This window comes from Poeciliopsis prolifica, unplaced genomic scaffold (assembly GCF_027474105.1).
Source record: "Poeciliopsis prolifica strain line A6 unplaced genomic scaffold, Auburn_PproV2 SCAFFOLD026, whole genome shotgun sequence".
NCBI lineage: Eukaryota > Metazoa > Chordata > Actinopteri > Cyprinodontiformes > Poeciliidae > Poeciliopsis > Poeciliopsis prolifica.
The window spans coordinates 83295-104798 of NW_026562401.1; the positions used below are offsets into that span (position 1 = coordinate 83295).

The following is a 21504-nucleotide window of genomic DNA, read 5'->3' on the forward strand; positions in this document are numbered from 1 at the left end:
AAAACGTGTATGTGCGTGGGTGCGTGTGTTTGCGTGTTCATGTGTATGTATCTGTGTGCATATGTGCAATTTCAGAATATATATTGACATGAGGTCAACAAAAACTTCTGATGGTAAAGGAAAAACCACAATGTCTTCAATTTAATTTAAGCTTTAAAGGTTTGAAAACATTTAGTTTTAAGATAAGTAAGTATAGAAATTTTTTTTTCACGGATCCAGAGATAAAAACAAAATATGCATAATGCTCTTAGCAGTAGATGTGTTTTTAGGAACTTGTGATCATTGGTAATGAAGTCAGCAAAAGCATTTGTAAAATTAGAATATGATCCAGATAAATCCAGTATACCAATAGTACCGTTGTTAAAGCTCCAACTACTTAAAATAAACACAGCGTAATCATTTCTGTTGCACAACACACATATGGTCTTTCAGATATGTTATCTGATGTGGTGACTCTGGTGACCCTCTGGTGTGCTTTCACACACCTAAAGCTTTGTGTGTCTCTCCAGTGAGTTTGAACGTCTCCATAAGTGTCAGTCAGTCGCCCATAGTAAGATCTACAACGACTAATGGGTACAATAAAGTTTTGATAAATATTGTTTTGCTGTGTCATGTTTGCCAATTAAATATTTATCTCCAATTTGAATATTTAGTTTAGAATGTAAAACTATTTAGCGGCAACCTATATATTTGGAAATAACATGGTATAAATATAAATTAATATAAATGAAGCTCCAATGTTTTTCATTTATGACATATAAGTAACCCAAATTATTGATTATTATTTTACAGTTTTGACTGTGTAACTTTACAAATGGTACCCCACAGTACTATGAAAAGTTATTTACCTCCCCTCACAACTTTCTGCTGTTTCTGCCTTTTTCTCTGCATCAGATCAGGCGAATGGGTAAATAAAATCCATGTTTCAACCGGTGAGTTTATTAAAAAGGGAAATAAAAAACCTATCCAAACCCACCCAGCCCTCTGTCAAAAGTAAGAGTTGAATTAGGTAATTAAATTATTAACTATATTAAAAATATAGTTGTATACTTACATGTAGTAAAAAATAATCCAAACAACACCAGGAACTCGACCTATGAATCGACTGAAATAGATTTTAATGTCCAAGTGAAAGCCCAGAGTCCAGCCCAATTGAAATGATGAAGCTTGACCCCCAAAACTGCATTATGAATTCATTTGTGTTAACTTTGATATTAAAATTACTTTATTTGAAGAACTCTAGGGTGGAAAAACAGCAAGAACAGGATGAATCTGTAAGAAGATAAACACGTTTTTAATTGCACTGTGCCTCAGGGTTGAACGTGTTCACTGATCCTATAAACATCAATACCTTGTTTTAGGTTCACGAAGGGGAAAGAGCCATGACCAAAGATAATAATATCTTGGGGAAATTTGAATTGACTGGTATTCCGCCTGCTCCCAGAGGAGTCCCTCAGATCGAAGTGACCTTTGACATTGATGCCAACGGCATTCTCAATGTGTCTGCAGTGGACAAAAGCACCGGAAAGGAGAACAAGATCACCATCACTAATGACAAAGGTTGGAGCACATATTACAGGGCAAAGATTGTTCATCAGAGAAGGTTTTAAAGTGACTGACGCAAGCTTTATGTTTCATTCTTCCTCAGGTCGACTGAGCAAGGAAGACATTGAGCGCATGGTGCAAGAAGCAGAACAGTTCAGATCTGAAGATGAAGCCCAGAGAGACAAGATCACTGCCAAAAATTCTCTTGAGTCTCTTTCCTTCAACATGAAGAGCACAGTGGAGGACGAGAAGCTCCAAGAAAAGATCAGTCCTGAGGACAAAAAGACCATCACAGATAAGTGTAACGAAGTAATCGCCTGGCTGGACAGGAACCAGGTAAGATATCCGTAAATTAAAAATGCTTTCATCATTATCCGAGAACAAGAGCTTCATGTTTGAAAAAGTTGTGAAATCACAGATGTTTAGCAGAGAAACTGTGATAGACATTTTTCCAGTTCCTTATTGTGTTTTTACTTTTATAGCTCTTACACAACAATTATCTGCTTCTTTGTTTTTTTACATAGACAGCTGAGAAGGAAGAGTATGAGCACCAACAGAAAGAGCTGGAGAAAATTTGCAACCCAATAATCTCTAAGCTGTACCAGGGGGGAATGCCAGGAGGAATGCCAGGAGGAATGTCGGGAGGAATGCCAGGAGGAATGTCGGGAGGAATGCCAGGAGGAATGCCAGGAGGAATGCCAGGAGGAATGCCAGGAGGAATGCCAGGAGGCTTCCCTGGCGGAGCCGGAGCTGGTTCTTCCTCTGGCCCAACCATTGAGGAAGTCGACTAAATATGAGCAATAAGCACAACAGTTACTTATCTTAGCTTGATTACATGTACTGGCTGTTCAAACCATGCATTTTGTGGCAAATGGGCACACCATAAAAATTCAACTTATATTTGCTCTACAGCATTACTCTTAGTGTAATGAGCTATTGCTGAAATAGCAACAGGCTCCTTCTTGCCAGAAAGAGTCTGGGTCTCTGAACTTTGTCCCTTTCAGACATAATTGCAAATCTTTATAGAGATGTTTTAGAGGCCAGCACAAATACGTTTGTACACACCTGTGAAGTAAATAGTAAAGTATGTATGGTTCTCAACACTTTTGGCAAATGTGAAGCAGACCCCTGAATTAAAGTTTGCCCAACCATATTTCAATGCAAGAGCTTTTTTGTGATATCACTATTCAAGCTTTGTAAATTCAGAGACATTTCAGATTTTTTTCAGAAGAGCTCAAGCTTGGCTCCATTGGATGGACAGTCTTTGTAAACAACATATTCTAATTCTAATCAGAAGAAAATCACAATCACAATTAAATTTGACCTATTCCATTCAGACACATGTGCTTTCATTTAAACCGCTCCATTTTCAGCTCTGTATGTATGTTTCTGGTCATCGTCTTGCTGTAAAGTGACCTTCAACCCCAGTTTTAAATTTTACAGGAGTCCTTCCAACATTGCCTTGTATTTAAGAACACAATCCATCAACTCTGTCCACTTTCCAATCCCTACAAAGAAAAGCCTCCCCGCTGCACAAACTTACCACCAGCATCACCATAAGGCAAAAGGTTGAATTTTTGGTCTGATGTGACCAGAGTACCTTCTACCACATATTGAACTTGTTGCAAATTGCACAGACAACTGAGAAAAAATGTTCACTTTTGAATAGTCAAACATTTCAGACAGTCATTCAGATGAGTTAAACAGTGAGACAAAACATGTTTAAAGCTGGTGGCATTTCTGCTGTCAAAGGCTAAACTCTTGCAATAAACATCTACGCATCTTTATCCCTGACTGTCTGCTGTGTTCATTGACCTTCATTATGCCGTTTGTGTTGTTAAACAAACCTCTGAGAAATTCATACAGCTGCATTTATACTAAGCTCAAATCACTTGGGTAGAGTGTGTTTACTAATTAGTTTCAGTGGATTTGGTTGAACCCCAGTCCAACCAATCTGCATGCCACACTTTGCTTTTTTTCAGATTTTGATGTTGGAAAGATTAGGTATTTCCTCCTTCCTATTGACAATTGTGTGTCATTAAAGGCAAAACTGCAGTGAAATGAACTCAGGCTTGAGGTGTGTTCAGTCTTCAGCGTTTGATTGTATAAATCATTAAGGTTTACTTTAAATAACTCTCCAACATAGTAATAGGTTAATGACAAGGCATGCAATATGGCAACTATATTACCAATCTGACAGACTCTTCCTTAAATATAACCACATTTTGATCAGCATAATTTTAATGTGTATCAACTTACCTCACAGGAAATGCAAGAAAAGGTGTTAAAACAGCTCCTGAGTAGGAGAAGTAAGAGTTTATCAACATAATGTGTTGTCTGTTCTTCATGCATGCATCAAGCTTCACTTACTGAATCATTTTTAATAGCAACAGCAAAGGAAAACCATGTTGGTGCTTCTTCCAACTCAAATAATTTTTTTCTAATTCAAGTGTGACCTTAGATTTTTGAAGATGCTTATCGGCAGGTGGTGTTTGCTCATGCGGGGTCTGGTGAAACATTGATGGGTTTGTACTAATGGCTGCCCACAAAAGTCAGGGTCATTCATGTTGGACGCAGCTATAAATGCTTGTGTAGCACAAAGTTACCAGATAAGGTAGACTTGTTGAGCCACAGTTATGTTCTTGCTTGTTAGTTGTTTTGCCCTGGTGGCTTCCACACTGGGTGAGTGTTCATTTCATGCTTTCATCTCCAGGCAAACCATAAAAGAATTGCAGTAAAAACATTGCCTAAGAATTATTGACATTTCACATTTTAATTGGATTGTGACTACATATGCACTGATTACACTGTAATGTAACTGAGCATAGCCATTGCAATTAGGAACAAGAATGATGTTGGATTTAATCTTTGGGCCTCAGGGTGTGGAGTGCCTACTATTAAGCCCAAGGTGAGTGGATACAACAAGATTATTAATGGCGAGAATGCAGTGTCCGGTTCCTGGCCCTGGCAAGTTTCTCTTCAGGTAGGTCGCTCAGTCTTCTGAAATTCTCCAGTTCTGTTGAATCATGCAAAAACAAAATCCTCAGGCAAAGAAAATCTCTTGAAGAGACATTGTTCCAAACTTAGGACAAAAGGGTTTCACTTCTGTGGGGGATCACTGATCAACAAGGACTGGGTTGTCACAGCTGCTCATTGCCAAGTGTGGTAAGTCGCTGCATGTGTCCCATTGAAAACATTTGAAAAGAGTTTACTAAAAGTAAATAATTAATAAGATGGCGTTTCATTTGGTAGGCCGTCAGACCACCGTGTGATCCTGGGTGAGCACGATAGGCTGTCCAACAGCGAGCCCATTCAGATCAGGACCATTTCTAAGGTAAGGACAAATCATTCAAAAAAAAAAAAAAAAAATCTGTTTTCTAAAACATGAGCTTTTTATCTGTGTGACAGATATTTCAACTTTTTTAAAAATAATTTGACATTTCTTCACCTCTATGTACAGGTCATCACCCACCCCTTCCTTCAACTCAAAACCTTAACTTTGACATCCAACTTCTGAAGCTCTCCTCCCCAGCAGAGTTCACTCCCGCGTGTCTCCAGTGTGCTTGGTCTCCTCCAGGAGCAGAATCCCCTCTGGAACCAAATGTGTCACCACTGGATGGGGCATGACAGCAACATCCTGAGTGAGCCTCTTTACATGTCTAATCAGGATTGTTTTACAAGCATCAAAGCTGGAAAATCTTATATTAAAAAAAGCCCTGTAATGGATTTGGAGTGGTTGTGTTTTTTTTTTTTCTGTCTTCTCAGTCTTGCTCGTTACCTGCAGCAGACCGCTCTGCCTGTGCTCAGCACTGCTCAGTGCAGAATTTTCTGGGGTGACAGTCGATCACTGATGCCATGTTCTGTGCTGGTGGTTCTAAATGACTTCCTGCATGGTAATGTGCAATTCAATGGTTAAAAACATACAAGCTTAAAATGACTACTGAATAATATGTTTTCAAAATACATTTGTAATGTGTGAAATGTGAAATTAAATATGCTCTTTTAAAAACTTTGTGAAAAATCCTCTTTAAATGTGAGTGTGATTGTGTATATCATAAGAGTCACCAACTGTCCTATTGCTACATTTTTTCCTGTTTTGAAAATCAGCCTGCACAGAGCTCACAGAAGGCAGAACACAGATAGTGTATGAATGCAAGTTCATCCATCTTAAGTTAATCTTGCAAACTATTTGCCTTGTTTCAGGGTGACTCTGGTGGCCCACTGGTGTGTGAAAGCAAAGGTGTGTGGTCTCTTGTGGGTACTGTGTCTTGGGGCACCTTCGACTGCGATGTGTACAGCCCAGCAGTGTATGTCAACATGGCCTACGTGCGCAGCTGGATCGACCAGACCCTTGCTAAAAACTAATCAGAAAACACTAATGGAAACATGTGTTTTCTCAAGAAATAAGCAATAAAATCTTGAAGACTTTGAAGAGTGCTTGTGTCATGTTCTTAAATAAGATGTGTATGCATGCATGGTGTGTGTTTGTGTGGCCTTGAATTTGATGCGTTGTAACGACCATTTTCCTAACTCATGCTACGTTGTGGGGACTGACTGGTTATGGATAAGGTTCAGGACTAAAGTGTGAATTGAGTTCACACTGGTTATGGTTAGATTTAGCATAAGTGTTAGAATAACCTACAAAAATGAATGAAAATGAATGGAGGCCACTGCAAAGTCCTTGTGAAAGTAGAAAAACGTGTATGTGCGTGGGTGCGTGTCTTTGCGTGTTCATGTGTGTGTATCTGTGCATATGTGCAATTTCAGAATATATATTGACATGAGGTCAACAAAAACTTCTGATGGTAAAGGAAAAACCACAATGTCTTCAATTTAATTTAAGCTTTAAAGGTTTGAAAACATTTAGTTTTAAGATAAGTAAGTATAGAAATTTTTTTTTCACGGATCCAGAGATAAAAACAAAATATGCATAATGCTCTTAGCAGTAGATGTGTTTTTAGGAACTTGTGATCATTGGTAATGAAGTCAGCAAAAGCATTTGTAAAATTAGAATATGATCCAGATAAATCCAGTATACCAATAGTACCGTTGTTAAAGCTCCAACTACTTAATAAACACAGCGTAATCATTCCTGTTGCACAACACACATATGGTCTTTCAGATATGTTATCTGATGTGGTGACTCTGGTGACCCTCTGGTGTGCTTTCACACACCTAAAGCTTTGTGTGTCTCTCCAGTGAGTTTGAACGTCTCCATAAGTGTCAGTCAGTCGCCCATAGTAAGATCTACAACGACTAATGGGTACAATAAAGTTTTGATAAATATTGTTTTGCTGTGTCATGTTTGCCAATTAAATATTTATCTCCAATTTGAATATTTAGTTTAGAATGTAAAACTATTTAGCGGCAACCTATATATTTGGAAATAACATGGTGGAAATATAAATTAATATAAATGAAGCTCCAATGTTTTTCATTTATGACATATAAGTAACCCAAATTATTGATTATTATTTTACAGTTTTGACTGTGTAACTTTACAAATGGTACCCCACAGTACTATGAAAAGTTATTTACCTCCCCTCACAACTTTCTGCTGTTTCTGCCTTTTTCTCTGCATCAGATCAGGCGAATGGGTAAATAAAATCCATGTTTCAACCGGTGAGTTTATTAAAAAGGGAAATAAAAACCTATCCAAACCCACCCAGCCCTCTGTCAAAAGTAAGAGTTGAATTAGGTAATTAAATTATTAACTATATTAAAAATATAGTTGTATACTTACATGTAGTAAAAAATAATCCAAACCACACCAGGAACTCGACCTATGAATCGACTGAAATAGATTTTAGTGTCCAAGTGAAAGCCCAGAGTCCAGCCCAATTGAAATGATGAAGCTTGACCCCCAAAACTGCATTATGAATTCATTTGTGTTAACTTTGATATTAAAATTACTTTATTTGAAGAACTCTAGGGTGGAAAAACAGCAAGAACAGGATGAATCTGTAAGAAGATAAACACGTTTTTAATTGCACTGTGCCTCAGGGTTGAACGTGTTCACTGATCCAATAAACATCAATGCCTTGTTTTAGGTTTACGAAGGGGAAAGAGCCATGACCAAAGATAATAAATATCTTGGGAAATTTGAATTGACTGGTATTCCGCCTGCTCCCAGAGGAGTCCCTCAGATCGAAGTGACCTTTGACATTGATGCCAACGGCATTCTCAATGTGTCTGCAGTGGACAAAAGCACCGGAAAGGAGAACAAGATCACCATCACTAATGACAAAGGTTGGAGCACATATTACAGGGCAAAGATTGTTCATCAGAGAAGGTTTTAAAGTGACTGACGCAAGCTTTATGTTTCATTCTTCCTCAGGTCGACTGAGCAAGGAAGACATTGAGCGCATGGTGCAAGAAGCAGAACAGTTCAGATCTGAAGATGAAGCCCAGAGAGACAAGATCACTGCCAAAAATTCTCTTGAGTCTCTGGCCTTCAACATGAAGAGCACAGTGGAGGACGAGAAGCTCCAAGAAAAGATCAGTCCTGAGGACAAAAAGACCATCACAGATAAGTGTAACGAAGTAATCGCCTGGCTGGACAGGAACCAGGTAAGATATCCGTAAATTAAAAATGCTTTCATCATTATCCGAGAACAAGAGCTTCATGTTTGAAAAAGTTGTGAAATCACAGATGTTTAGCAGAGAAACTGTGATAGACATTTTTCCAGTTCCTTATTGTGTTTTTACTTTTATAGCTCTTACACAACAATTATCTGCTTCTTTGTTTTTTACATAGACAGCTGAGAAGGAAGAGTATGAGCACCAACAGAAAGAGCTGGAGAAAATTTGCAACCCAATAATCTCTAAGCTGTACCAGGGGGAATGCCAGGAGGAATGCCAGGAGGAATGTCGGGAGGAATGCCTGGAGGAAAGGAGGAATGCCAGGAGGAATGCCAGGAGGAATGCCAGGAGGCCAGGAGGAATGCCAGGAGGCTTCCCTGGCGGAGCCGGAGCTGGTTCTTCCTCTGGCCCAACCATTGAGGAAGTCGACTAAATATGAGCAATAAGCACAACAGTTACTTATCTTAGCTTGATTACATGTACTGGCTGTTCAACCATGCATTTTGTGGCAAATGGGCACACCATAAAAATTCAACTTATATTTGCTCTACAGCATTACTCTTAGTGTAATGAGCTATTGCTGAAATAGCAACAGGCTCCTTCTTGCCAGAAAGAGTCTGGGTCTCTGAACTTTGTCCCTTTCAGACATAATTGCAAATCTTTATAGAGATGTTTTAGAGGCCAGCACAAATACGTTTGTACACACCTGTGAAGTAAATAGTAAAGTATGTATGGTTCTCAACACTTTTGGCAAATGTGAAGCAGACCCCTGAATTAAAGTTTGCCCAACCATATTTCAATGCAAGAGCTTTTTTGTGATATCACTATTCAAGCTTTGAAATTCAGAGACATTTCAGATTTTTTCAGAAGAGCTCAAGCTTGGCTCCATTGGATGGACAGTCTTTGTAAACAACATATTCTAATTCTAATCAGAAGAAAATCACAATCACAATTAAATTTGACCTATTCCATTCAGACACATGTGCTTTCATTTAAACCGCTCCATTTTCAGCTCTGTATGTATGTTTCTGGTCATCGTCTTGCTGTAAAGTGACCTTCAACCCCAGTTTTAAATTTTACAGGAGTCCTTCCAACATTGCCTTGTATTTAAGAACACAATCCATCAACTCTGTCCACTTTCCAATCCCTACAAAGAAAAGCCTCCCCGCTGCACAAACTTACCACCAGCATCACCATAAGGCAAAAGGTTGAATTTTTGGTCTGATGTGACCAGAGTACCTTCTACCACATATTGAACTTGTTGCAAATTGCACAGACAACTGAGAAAAAATGTTCACTTTTGAATAGTCAAACATTTCAGACAGTCATTCAGATGAGTTAAACAGTGAGACAAAACATGTTTAAAGCTGGTGGCATTTCTGCTGTCAAAGGCTAAACTCTTGCAATAAACATCTACGCATCTTTATCCCTGACTGTCTGCTGTGTTCATTGACCTTCATTATGCCGTTTGTGTTGTTAAACAAACCTCTGAGAAATTCATACAGCTGCATTTATACTAAGCTCAAATCACTTGGGTAGAGTGTTTACTAATTAGTTTCAGTGGATTTGGTTGAACCCCAGTCCAACCAATCTGCATGCCACACTTTGCTTTTTTTCATTTTGATGTTGGAAAAAGATTAGGTATTTCCTCCTTCCTATTGACAATTGTGTCATTAAAGGCAAAACTGCAGTGAAATGAACTCAGGCTTGAGGTGTGTTCAGTCTTCAGCGTTTGATTGTATAAATCATTAAGGTTTACTTTAAATAACTCTCCAACATAGTAATAGGTTAATGACAAGGCATGCAATATGGCAACTATATTACCAATCTGACAGACTCTTCCTTAAATATAACCACATTTTGATCAGCATAATTTTAATGTGTATCAACTTACCTCACAGGAAATGCAAGAAAAGGTGTTAAAAACAGCTCCTGAGTAGGAGAAGTAAGAGTTTATCAACAGAATGTGTTGTCTGTTCTTCATGCATGCATCAAGCTTCACTTACTGAATCATTTTTAATAGCAACAGCAAAGGAAAACCATGTTGGTGCTTCTTCCAACTCAAATAATTTTTTTCTAATTCAAGTGTGACCTTAGATTTTTGAAGATGCTTATCGGCAGGTGGTGTTTGCTCATGCGGGGTCTGGTGAAACATTGATGGGGTTTGTACTAATGGCTGCCCACAAAAGTCAGGGTCATTCATGTTGGACGCAGCTATAAATGCTTGTGTAGCACAAAGTTACCAGATAGGTAGACTTGTTGAGCCACAGTTATGTTCTTGCTTGTTAGTTGTTTTTGCCCTGGTGGCTTCCACACTGGGTGAGTGTTCATTTCATGCTTTCATCTCCAGGCAAACCATAAAAGAATTGCAGTAAAAACATTGCCTAAGAATTATTGACATTTCACATTTTAATTGGATTGTGACTACATATGCACTGATTACACTGTAATGTAACTGAGCATAGCCATTGCAATTAGGAACAAGATGATGTTGGATTTAATCTTTGGGCCTCAGGGTGTGGAGTGCCTACTATTAAGCCCAAGGTGAGTGGATACAACAAGATTATTAATGGCGAGAATGCAGTGTCCGGTTCCTGGCCCTGGCAAGTTTCTCTTCAGGTAGGTCGCTCAGTCTTCTGAAATTCTCCAGTTCTGTTGAATCATGCAAAAACAAAATCCTCAGGCAAAGAAAATCTCTTGAAGAGACATTGTTCCAAACTTAGGACAAAAAGGGTTTCACTTCTGTGGGGGATCACTGATCAACAAGGACTGGGTTGTCACAGCTGCTCATTGCCAAGTGTGGTAAGTCGCTGCATGTGTCCCATTGAAAACATTTGAAAAGAGTTTACTAAAAGTAAATAATTAATAAGATGGCGTTTCATTTTGGTAGGCGCAGACCACCGTGTGATCCTGGGTGAGCACGATAGGCTGTCCAACAGCGAGCCCATTCAGATCAGGACCATTTCTAAGGTAAGGACAATCATTCAAAAAAAAAAAAAAATCTGTTTTCTAAAACATGAGCTTTTTATCTGTGTGACAGATATTTCAACTTTTTTAAAAATAATTTGACATTTCTTCACCTCTATGTACAGGTCATCACCCACCCTTCCTCAACTAGGCTTAACTTTGACATCCAACTTCTGAAGCTCTCCTCCCCAGCAGAGTTCAACTCCCGCGTGTCTCCAGTGTGCTTGGTCTCCTCCAGGAGCAGAATCACCTCTGGAACCAAATGTGTCACCACTGGATGGGGCATGACAGCAACATCCTGTGGTGAGCCTCTTTACATGTCTAATCAGGATTGTTTTACAAGCATCAAAGCTGGAAAATCTTATATTAAAAAAAGCCCTGTAATGGATTTGGAGTGGTTGTGTTTTTTTTTTTTCTGTCTTCTCAGTCATTGCTCGTTACCTGCACAGAGTCCGCTCTGCCTGTGCTCAGCGCTGCTCAGTGCAGAATTTTCTGGGGTGACAGATCACTGATGCCATGTTCTGTGCTGGTGGTTCTAAATGACTTCCTGCAAGGTAATGTGCAATTCAATGGTTAAAAACATACAAGCTTAAAATGACTACTGAATAATATGTTTTCAAAATACATTTGTAATGTGTGAAATGTGAAATTAAATATGCTCTTTTAAAAACTTTGTGAAAAATCCTCTTTAAATGTGAGTGTGATTGTGTATATCATAAGAGTCACCAACTGTCCTATTGCTACATTTTTTCCTGTTTTGAAAATCAGCCTGCACAGAGCTCACAGAAGGCAGAACACAGATAGTGTATGAATGCAAGTTCATCCATCTTAAGTTAATCTTGCAAACTATTTGCCTTGTTTCAGGGTGACTCTGGTGGCCCACTGGTGTGTGAAAGCAAAGGTGTGTGGTCTCTTGTGGGTACTGTGTCTTGGGGCACCATCGACTGCAATGTGTACATCCCAGGAGTGTATGTCAACATGGCCTACGTGCGCAGCTGGATCGACCAGACCCTTGCTAAAAACTAATCAGAAAAACACTAATGGAAACATGTGTTTTCTCAAGAAATAAGCAATAAAATCTTGAAGACTTTGAAGAGTTGCTTGTGTCATGTTCTTAAATAAGATGTGTATGCATGCATGGTGTGTGTTTGTGTGGCCTTGAATTTGATGCGTTGTAACGACCATTTTCCTAACTCATGCTACGTTGTGGGGACTGACTGGTTATGGATAAGGTTCAGGACTAAAGTGTGAATTGAGTTCACACTGGTTATGGTTAGATTTAGCATAAGTGTTAGAATAACCTACAAAAATGAATGAAAATGAATGGAGGCCACTGCAAAGTCCTTGTGAAAGTAGAAAAACGTGTATGTGCGTGGGTGCGTGTGTTTGCGTGTTCATGTGTGTGTATCTGTGTGCATATGTGCAATTTCAGAATATATATTGACATGAGGTCAACAAAAACTTCTGATGGTAAAGGAAAAACCACAATGTCTTCAATTTAATTTAAGCTTTAAAGGTTTGAAAACATTTAGTTTTAAGATAAGTAAGTATAGAAATTTTTTTTTCACGGATCCAGAGATAAAAACAAAATATGCATAATGCTCTTAGCAGTAGATGTGTTTTTAGGAACTTGTGATCATTGGTAATGAAGTCAGCAAAAGCATTTGTAAAATTAGAATATGATCCAGATAAATCCAGTATACAATAGTACCGTTGTTAAAGCTCCAACTACTTAAAATAAACACAGCGTAATCATTCCTGTTGCACAACACACATATGGTCTTTCAGATATGTTATCTGATGTGGTGACTCTGGTGACCCTCTGGTGTGCTTTCACACACCTAAAGCTTTGTGTGTCTCTCCAGTGAGTTTGAACGTCTCCATAAGTGTCAGTCAGTCGCCCATAGTAAGATCTACAACGACTAATGGGTACAATAAAGTTTTGATAAATATTGTTTTGCTGTGTCATGTTTGCCAATTAAATATTTATCTCCAATTTGAATATTTAGTTTAGAATGTAAAACTATTTAGCGGCAACCTATATATTTGGAAATAACATGGTGGAAATATAAATTAATATAAATGAAGCTCCAATGTTTTTCATTTATGACATATAAGTAACCCAAATTATTGATTATTATTTTACAGTTTTGACTGTGTAACTTTACAAATGGTACCCCACAGTACTATGAAAAGTTATTTACCTCCCCTCACAACTTTCTGCTGTTTCTGCCTTTTTCTCTGCATCAGATCAGGCGAATGGGTAAATAAAATCCATGTTTCAACCGGTGAGTTTATTAAAAAGGGAAATAAAAAACCTATCCAAACCCACCCAGCCCTCTGTCAAAAGTAAGAGTTGAATTAGGTAATTAAATTATTAACTATATTAAAAATATAGTTGTATACTTACATGTAGTAAAAAATAATCCAAACAACACCAGGAACTCGACCTATGAATCGACTGAAATAGATTTTAATGTCCAAGTGAAAGCCAGAGTCCAGCCCAATTGAAATGATGAAGCTTGACCCCCAAAACTGCATTATGAATTCATTTGTGTTAACTTTGATATTAAAATTACTTTATTTGAAGAACTCTAGGGTGGAAAAACAGCAAGAACAGGATGAATCTGTAAGAAGATAAACACGTTTTTAATTGCACTGTGCCTCAGGGTTGAACGTGTTCACTGATCCAATAAACATCAATACCTTGTTTTAGGTTCACGAAGGGGAAAGAGCCATGACCAAAGATAATAATATCTTGGGGAAATTTGAATTGACTGGTATTCCGCCTGCTCCCAGAGGAGTCCCTCAGATCGAAGTGACCTTTGACATTGATGCCAACGGCATTCTCAATGTGTCTGCAGTGGACAAAAGCACCGGAAAGGAGAACAAGATCACCATCACTAATGACAAAGGTTGGAGCACATATTACAGGGCAAAGATTGTTCATCAGAGAAGGTTTTAAAGTGACTGACGCAAGCTTTATGTTTCATTCTTCCTCAGGTCGACTGAGCAAGGAAGACATTGAGCGCATGGTGCAAGAAGCAGAACAGTTCAGATCTGAAGATGAAGCCCAGAGAGACAAGATCACTGCCAAAAATTCTCTTGAGTCTCTTTCCTTCAACATGAAGAGCACAGTGGAGGACGAGAAGCTCCAAGAAAAGATCAGTCCTGAGGACAAAAAGACCATCACAGATAAGTGTAACGAAGTAATCGCCTGGCTGGACAGGAACCAGGTAAGATATCCGTAAATAAAAATGCTTTCATCATTATCCGAGAACAAGAGCTTCATGTTTGAAAAAGTTGTGAAATCACAGATGTTTAGCAGAGAAACTGTGATAGACATTTTCCAGTTCCTTATTGTGTTTTTACTTTTATAGCTCTTACACAACAATTATCTGCTTCTTTGTTTTTTTACATAGACAGCTGAGAAGGAAGAGTATGAGCACCAACAGAAAGAGCTGGAGAAAATTTGCAACCCAATAATCTCTAAGCTGTACCAGGGGGAATGCCAGGAGGAGGAAATGCCAGGAGGAATGTCGGGAGGAATGCCAGGAGGAATGCCAGGAGGCTTCCCTGGCGGAGCCGGAGCTGGTTCTTCCTCTGGCCCAACCATTGAGGAAGTCGACTAAATATGAGCAATAAGCACAACAGTTACTTATCTTAGCTTGATTACATGTACTGGCTGTTCAAACCATGCATTTTGTGGCAAATGGGCACACCATAAAAATTCAACTTATATTTGCTCTACAGCATTACTCTTAGTGTAATGAGCTATTGCTGAAATAGCAACAGGCTCCTTCTTGCCAGAAAGAGTCTGGGTCTCTGAACTTTGTCCCTTTCAGACATAATTGCAAATCTTTATAGAGATGTTTTAGAGGCCAGCACAAATACGTTTGTACACACCTGTGAAGTAAATAGTAAAGTATGTATGGTTCTCAACACTTTTGGCAAATGTGAAGCAGACCCCTGAATTAAAGTTTGCCCAACCATATTTCAATGCAAGAGCTTTTTTGTGATATCACTATTCAAGCTTTGTAAATTCAGAGACATTTCAGATTTTTTTCAGAAGAGCTCAAGCTTGGCTCCATTGGGATGGACAGTCTTTGTAAACAACATATTCTAATTCTAATCAGAAGAAAATCACAATCACAATTAAATTTGACCTATTCCATTCAGACACATGTGCTTTCATTTAAACCGCTCCATTTTCAGCTCTGTATGTATGTTTCTGGTCATCGTCTTGCTGTAAAGTGACCTTCAACCCAGTTTTAAATTTTACAGGAGTCCTTCCAACATTGCCTTGTATTTAAGAACACAATCCATCAACTCTGTCCACTTTCCAATCCCTACAAAGAAAAGCCTCCGCTGCACAAACTTACCACCAGCATCACCATAAGGCAAAAGGTTGAATTTTTGGTCTGATGTGACCAGAGTACCTTCTACCACATATTGAACTTGTTGCAAATTGCACAGACAACTGAGAAAAAATGTTCACTTTTGAATAGTCAAACATTTAGACAGTCATTCAGATGAGTTAAACAGTGAGACAAAACATGTTTAAAGCTGGTGGCATTTCTGCTGTCAAAGGCTAAACTCTTGCAATAAACATCTACGCATCTTTATCCCTGACTGTCTGCTGTGTTCATTGACCTTCATTATGCCGTTTGTGTTGTTAAACAAACCTCTGAGAAATTCATACAGCTGCATTTATACTAAGCTCAAATCACTTGGGTAGAGTGTGTTTACTAATTAGTTTCAGTGGATTTGGTTGAACCCCAGTCCAACCAATCTGCATGCCACACTTTGCTTTTTTTCAGATTTTGATGTTGGAAAAGATTAGGTATTTCCTCCTTCCTATTGACAATTGTGTGTCATTAAAGGCAAAACTGCAGTGAAATGAACTCAGGCTTGAGGTGTGTTCAGTCTTCAGCGTTTGATTGTATAAATCATTAAGGTTTACTTTAAATAACTCTCCAACATAGTAATAGGTTAATGACAAGGCATGCAATATGGCAACTATATTACCAATCTGACAGACTTCCTTAAATATAACCACATTTTGATCAGCATAATTTTAATGTGTATCAACTTACCTCACAGGAAATGCAAGAAAAGGTGTTAAAAACAGCTCCTGAGTAGGAGAAGTAAGAGTTTATCAACAGAATGTGTTGTCTGTTCTTCATGCATGCATCAAGCTTCACTTACTGAATCATTTTTAATAGCAACAGCAAAGGAAAACCATGTTGGTGCTTCTTCCAACTCAAATAATTTTTTTCTAATTCAAGTGTGACCTTAGATTTTTGAAGATGCTTATCGGCAGGTGGTGTTTGCTCATGCGGGGTCTGGTGAAACATTGATGGGGTTTGTACTAATGGCTGCCCACAAAAGTCAGGGTCATTCATGTTGGACGCAGCTATAAATGCTTGTGTAGCACAAAGTTACCAGATAGGTAGACTTGTTGAGCCACAGTTATGTTCTTGCTTGTTAGTTGTTTTGCCCTGGTGGCTTCCACACTGGGTGAGTGTTCATTTCATGCTTTCATCTCCAGGCAAACCATAAAAGAATTGCAGTAAAAACATTGCCTAAGAATTATTGACATTTCACATTTTAATTGGATTGTGACTACATATGCACTGATTACACTGTAATGTAACTGAGCATAGCCATTGCAATTAGGAACAAGAATGATGTTGGATTTAATCTTTGGGCCTCAGGGGTGGAGTGCCTACTATTAAGCCCAAGGTGAGTGGATACAAACAAGATTATTAATGGCGAGAATGCAGTGTCCGGTTCCTGGCCCTGGCAAGTTTCTCTTCAGGTAGGTCGCTCAGTCTTCTGAAATTCTCCAGTTCTGTTGAATCATGCAAAAACAAAATCCTCAGGCAAAGAAAATCTCTTGAAGAGACATTGTTCCAAACTTAGGACAAAAGGGTTTCACTTCTGTGGGGGATCACTGATCAACAAGGACTGGGTTGTCACAGCTGCTCATTGCCAAGTGTGGTAAGTCGCTGCATGTGTCCCATTGAAAACATTTGAAAAGAGTTTACTAAAAGTAAATAATTAATAAGATGGCGTTTCATTTTGGTAGGCCGTCAGCCACCGTGTGATCCTGGGTGAGCACGATAGGCTGTCCAACAGCGAGCCCATTCAGATCAGGACCATTTCTAAGGTAAGGACAATCATTCAAAAAAAAAAAAAAAAAATCTGTTTTCTAAAACATGAGCTTTTTATCTGTGTGACAGATATTTCAACTTTTTAAAAAATAATTTGACATTTCTTCACCTCTATGTACAGGTCATCACCCACCCTTCCTTCAACTCAAAAACTTAACTTTGACATCCAACTTCTGAAGCTCTCCTCCCCAGCAGAGTTCAACTCCCGCGTGTCTCCAGTGTGCTTGGTCTCCTCCAGGAGCAGAATCCCTCTGGAACCAAATGTGTCACACTGGATGGGGCATGACAGCAACATCCTGTGAGTGAGCCTCTTACATGTCTAATCAGGATTGTTTTACAAGCATCAAAGCTGGAAAATCTTATATTAAAAAAAGCCCTGTAATGGATTTGGAGTGGTTGTGTTTTTTTTTTTTTCTGTCTTCTCAGTCATTGCTCGTTACCTGCAGCAGACCGCTCTGCCTGTGCTCAGCACTGCTCAGTGCAGAATTTTCTGGGGTGCAGATCACTGATGCCATGTTCTGTGCTGGTGGTTCTAAATGACTTCCTGCATGGTAATGTGCAATTCAATGGTTAAAAACATACAAGCTTAAAATGACTACTGAATAATATGTTTTCAAAATACATTTGTAATGTGTGAAATGTGAAATTAAATATGCTCTTTTAAAAACTTTGTGAAAAATCCTCTTTAAATGTGAGTGTGATTGTGTATATCATAAGAGTCACCAACTGTCCTATTGCTACATTTTTTCCTGTTTTGAAAATCAGCCTGCACAGAGCTCACAGAAGGCAGAACACAGATAGTGTATGAATGCAAGTTCATCCATCTTAAGTTAATCTTGCAAACTATTTGCCTTGTTTCAGGGTGACTCTGGTGGCCCACTGGTGTGTGAAAGCAAAGGTGTGTGGTCTCTTGTGGGTACTGTGTCTTGGGGCACCTTCGACTGCAATGTGTACAGCCCAGAGTGTATGTCAACATGGCCTACGTGCGCAGCTGGATCGACCAGACCCTTGCTAAAAACTAATCAGAAAAACACTAATGGAAACATGTGTTTTCTCAAGAAATAAGCAATAAAATCTTGAAGACTTTGAAGAGTTGCTTGTGTCATGTTCTTAAATAAGATGTGTATGCATGCATGGTGTGTGTTTGTGTGGCCTTGAATTTGATGCGTTGTAACGACCATTTTCCTAACTCATGCTACGTTGTGGGGACTGACTGGTTATGGATAAGGTTCAGGACTAAAGTGTGAATTGAGTTCACACTGGTTATGGTTAGATTTAGCATAAGTGTTAGAATAACCTACAAAAATGAATGAAAATGAATGGAGGCCACTGCAAAGTCCTTGTGAAAGTAGAAAAACGTGTATGTGCGTGGGTGCGTGTTTTGCGTGTTCATGTGTGTGTATCTGTGTGCATATGTGCAATTTCAGAATATATATTGACATGAGGTCAACAAAAACTTCTGATGGTAAAGGAAAAACCACAATGTCTTCAATTTAATTTAAGCTTTAAAGGTTTGAAAACATTTAGTTTTAAGATAAGTAAGTATAGAAATTTTTTTTTCACGGATCCAGAGATAAAAACAAAATATGCATAATGCTCTTAGCAGTAGATGTGTTTTTAGGAACTTGTGATCATTGGTAATGAAGTCAGCAAAAGCATTTGTAAAATTAGAATATGATCCAGATAAATCCAGTATACCAATAGTACCGTTGTTAAAGCTCCAACTACTTAAAATAAACACAGCGTAATCATTCCTGTTGCACAACACACATATGGTCTTTCAGATATGTTATCTGATGTGGTGACTCTGGTGACCTCTGGTGTGCTTTCACACACCTAAAGCTTTGTGTGTCTCTCCAGTGAGTTTGAACGTCTCCATAAGTGTCAGTCAGTCGCCCATAGTAAGATCTACAACGACTAATGGGTACAATAAAGTTTTGATAAATATTGTTTGCTGTGTCATGTTTGCCAATTAAATATTTATCTCCAATTTGAATATTTAGTTTAGAATGTAAAACTATTTAGCGGCAACCTATATATTTGGAAATAACATGGTGGAAATATAAATTAATATAAATGAAGCTCCAATGTTTTTCATTTATGACATATAAGTAACCCAAATTATTGATTATTATTTTACAGTTTTGACTGTGTAACTTTACAAATGGTACCCACAGTACTATGAAAAGTTATTTACCTCCCCTCACAACTTTCTGCTGTTTCTGCCTTTTTCTCTGCATCAGATCAGGCGAATGGGTAAATAAAATCCATGTTTCAACCGGTGAGTTTATTAAAAAGGGAAATAAAAAACCTATCCAAACCCACCCAGCCCTCTGTCAAAAGTAAGAGTTGAATTAGGTAATTAAATTATTAACTATATTAAAAATATAGTTGTATACTTACATGTAGTAAAAAATAATCCAAACACACCAGGAACTCGACCTATGAATCGACTGAAATAGATTTATGTCCAAGTGAAAGCCCAGAGTCCAGCCCAATTGAAATGATGAAGCTTGACCCCCAAAACTGCATTATGAATTCATTTGTGTTAACTTTGATATTAAAATTACTTTATTTGAAGAACTCTAGGGTGGAAAAACAGCAAGAACAGGATGAATCTGTAAGAAGATAAACACGTTTTTAATTGCACTGTGCCTCAGGGTTGAACGTGTTCACTGATCCAATAAACATCAATACCTTGTTTTAGGTTACGAAGGGGAAAGAGCCATGACCAAAGATAATAATATCTTGGGGAAATTTGAATTGACTGGTATTCCGCCTGCTCCCAGAGGAGTCCCTCAGATCGAAGTGACCTTTGACATTGATGCCAACGGCATTCTCAATGTGTCTGCAGTGGACAAAAGCACCGGAAAGGAGAACAAGATCACCATCACTAATGACAAAGGTTGGAGCACATATTACAGGGCAAAGATTGTTCATCAGAGAAGGTTTTAAAGTGACTGACGCAAGCTTTATGTTTCATTCTTCCTCAGGTCGACTGAGCAAGGAAGACATTGAGCGCATGGTGCAAGAAGCAGAACAGTTCAGATCTGAAGATGAAGCCCAGAGAGACAAGATCACTGCCAAAAATTCTCTTGAGTCTCTCCTTCAACATGAAGAGCACAGTGGAGGACGAGAAGCTCCAAGAAAAGATCAGTCCTGAGGACAAAAAGACCATCACAGATAAGTGTAACGAAGTAATCGCCTGGCTGGACAGGAACCAGGTAAGATATCCGTAAATTAAAAATGCTTTCATCATTATCCGAGAAACAAGAGCTTCATGTTTGAAAAAGTTGTGAAATCACAGATGTTTAGCAGAGAAACTGTGATAGACATTTTTCCAGTTCCTTATTGTGTTTTTACTTTTATAGCTCTTACACAACAATTATCTGCTTCTTTGTTTTTTTACATAGACAGCTGAGAAGGAAGAGTATGAGCACCAACAGAAAGAGCTGGAGAAAATTTGCAACCCAATAATCTCTAAGCTGTACCAGGGGGGAATGCCAGGAGGAATGCCAGGAGGAATGTCGGGAGGAATGCCAGGAGGAATGCCAGGAGGCTTCCCTGGCGGAGCCGGAGCTGGTTCTTCCTCTGGCCCAACCATTGAGGAAGTCGACTAAATATGAGCAATAAGCACAACAGTTACTTATCTTAGCTTGATTACATGTACTGGCTGTTCAAACCATGCATTTTGTGGCAAATGGGCACACCATAAAAATTCAACTTATATTTGCTCTACAGCATTACTCTTAGTGTAATGAGCTATTGCTGAAATAGCAACAGGCTCCTTCTTGCCAGAAAGAGTCTGGGTCTCTGAACTTTGTCCCTTTCAGACATAATTGCAAATCTTTATAGAGATGTTTTAGAGGCCAGCACAAATACGTTTGTACACACCTGTGAAGTAAATAGTAAAGTATGTATGGTTCTCAACACTTTTGGCAAATGTGAAGCAGACCCCTGAATTAAAGTTTGCCCAACCATATTCAATGCAAGAGCTTTTTGTGATATCACTATTCAAGCTTTGTAAATTCAGAGACATTTCAGATTTTTTTCAGAAGAGCTCAAGCTTGGCTCCATTGGATGGACAGTCTTTGTAAACAACATATTCTAATTCTAATCAGAAGAAAATCACAATCACAATTAAATTTGACCTATTCCATTCAGACACATGTGCTTTCATTTAAACCGCTCCATTTTCAGCTCTGTATGTATGTTTCTGGTCATCGTCTTGCTG

General features: G+C 38.6%; 3 protein-coding genes and 4 pseudogenes across 3 annotated transcripts; all 7 read left to right on the forward strand.

Annotated features, from left to right (window-relative positions):
• Nucleotides 1-1367: 1367 nt before the first annotated feature.
• Nucleotides 1368-3332, forward strand: LOC129371410 (heat shock cognate 71 kDa protein-like). The gene is made up of 3 exons (XM_055047996.1): nucleotides 1368-1560; nucleotides 1649-1881; nucleotides 2070-3332. Exons 1-3 carry the CDS (start codon nucleotides 1383-1385, stop codon nucleotides 2334-2336), a joined length of 678 nt encoding a protein of 225 aa, XP_054903971.1. The 5' UTR covers nucleotides 1368-1382; the 3' UTR covers nucleotides 2337-3332.
• An 849-nt stretch (nucleotides 3333-4181) lies between these two features.
• Nucleotides 4182-5912, forward strand: LOC129371404 (chymotrypsinogen 2-like; annotated as a pseudogene).
• A 1689-nt stretch (nucleotides 5913-7601) lies between these two features.
• LOC129371480 (heat shock cognate 71 kDa protein-like) lies at nucleotides 7602-8697 on the forward strand. The gene is made up of 4 exons (XM_055048085.1): nucleotides 7602-7794; nucleotides 7883-8115; nucleotides 8303-8414; nucleotides 8681-8697. The coding sequence occupies exons 1-4, from the start codon at nucleotides 7617-7619 to the stop codon at nucleotides 8695-8697; spliced, it is 540 nt and encodes a 179-aa protein (XP_054904060.1). The 5' UTR covers nucleotides 7602-7616.
• A 1702-nt stretch (nucleotides 8698-10399) lies between these two features.
• Nucleotides 10400-12188, forward strand: LOC129371405 (chymotrypsin-like protease CTRL-1; annotated as a pseudogene).
• A 1628-nt stretch (nucleotides 12189-13816) lies between these two features.
• LOC129371412 (heat shock cognate 71 kDa protein-like) lies at nucleotides 13817-15182 on the forward strand. Its single transcript, XM_055047998.1, has 3 exons — nucleotides 13817-14009; nucleotides 14098-14330; nucleotides 14517-15182. Exons 1-3 carry the CDS (start codon nucleotides 13832-13834, stop codon nucleotides 14724-14726), a joined length of 621 nt encoding a protein of 206 aa, XP_054903973.1. The 5' UTR covers nucleotides 13817-13831; the 3' UTR covers nucleotides 14727-15182.
• Nucleotides 15183-16568: 1386 nt separating this feature from the next.
• LOC129371406 (chymotrypsin-like protease CTRL-1) lies at nucleotides 16569-18360 on the forward strand (annotated as a pseudogene).
• Nucleotides 18361-19976: 1616 nt separating this feature from the next.
• On the forward strand, nucleotides 19977-21246 carry LOC129371411 (heat shock cognate 71 kDa protein-like; annotated as a pseudogene).
• The last annotated feature ends 258 nt before the right edge of the window (nucleotides 21247-21504 follow it).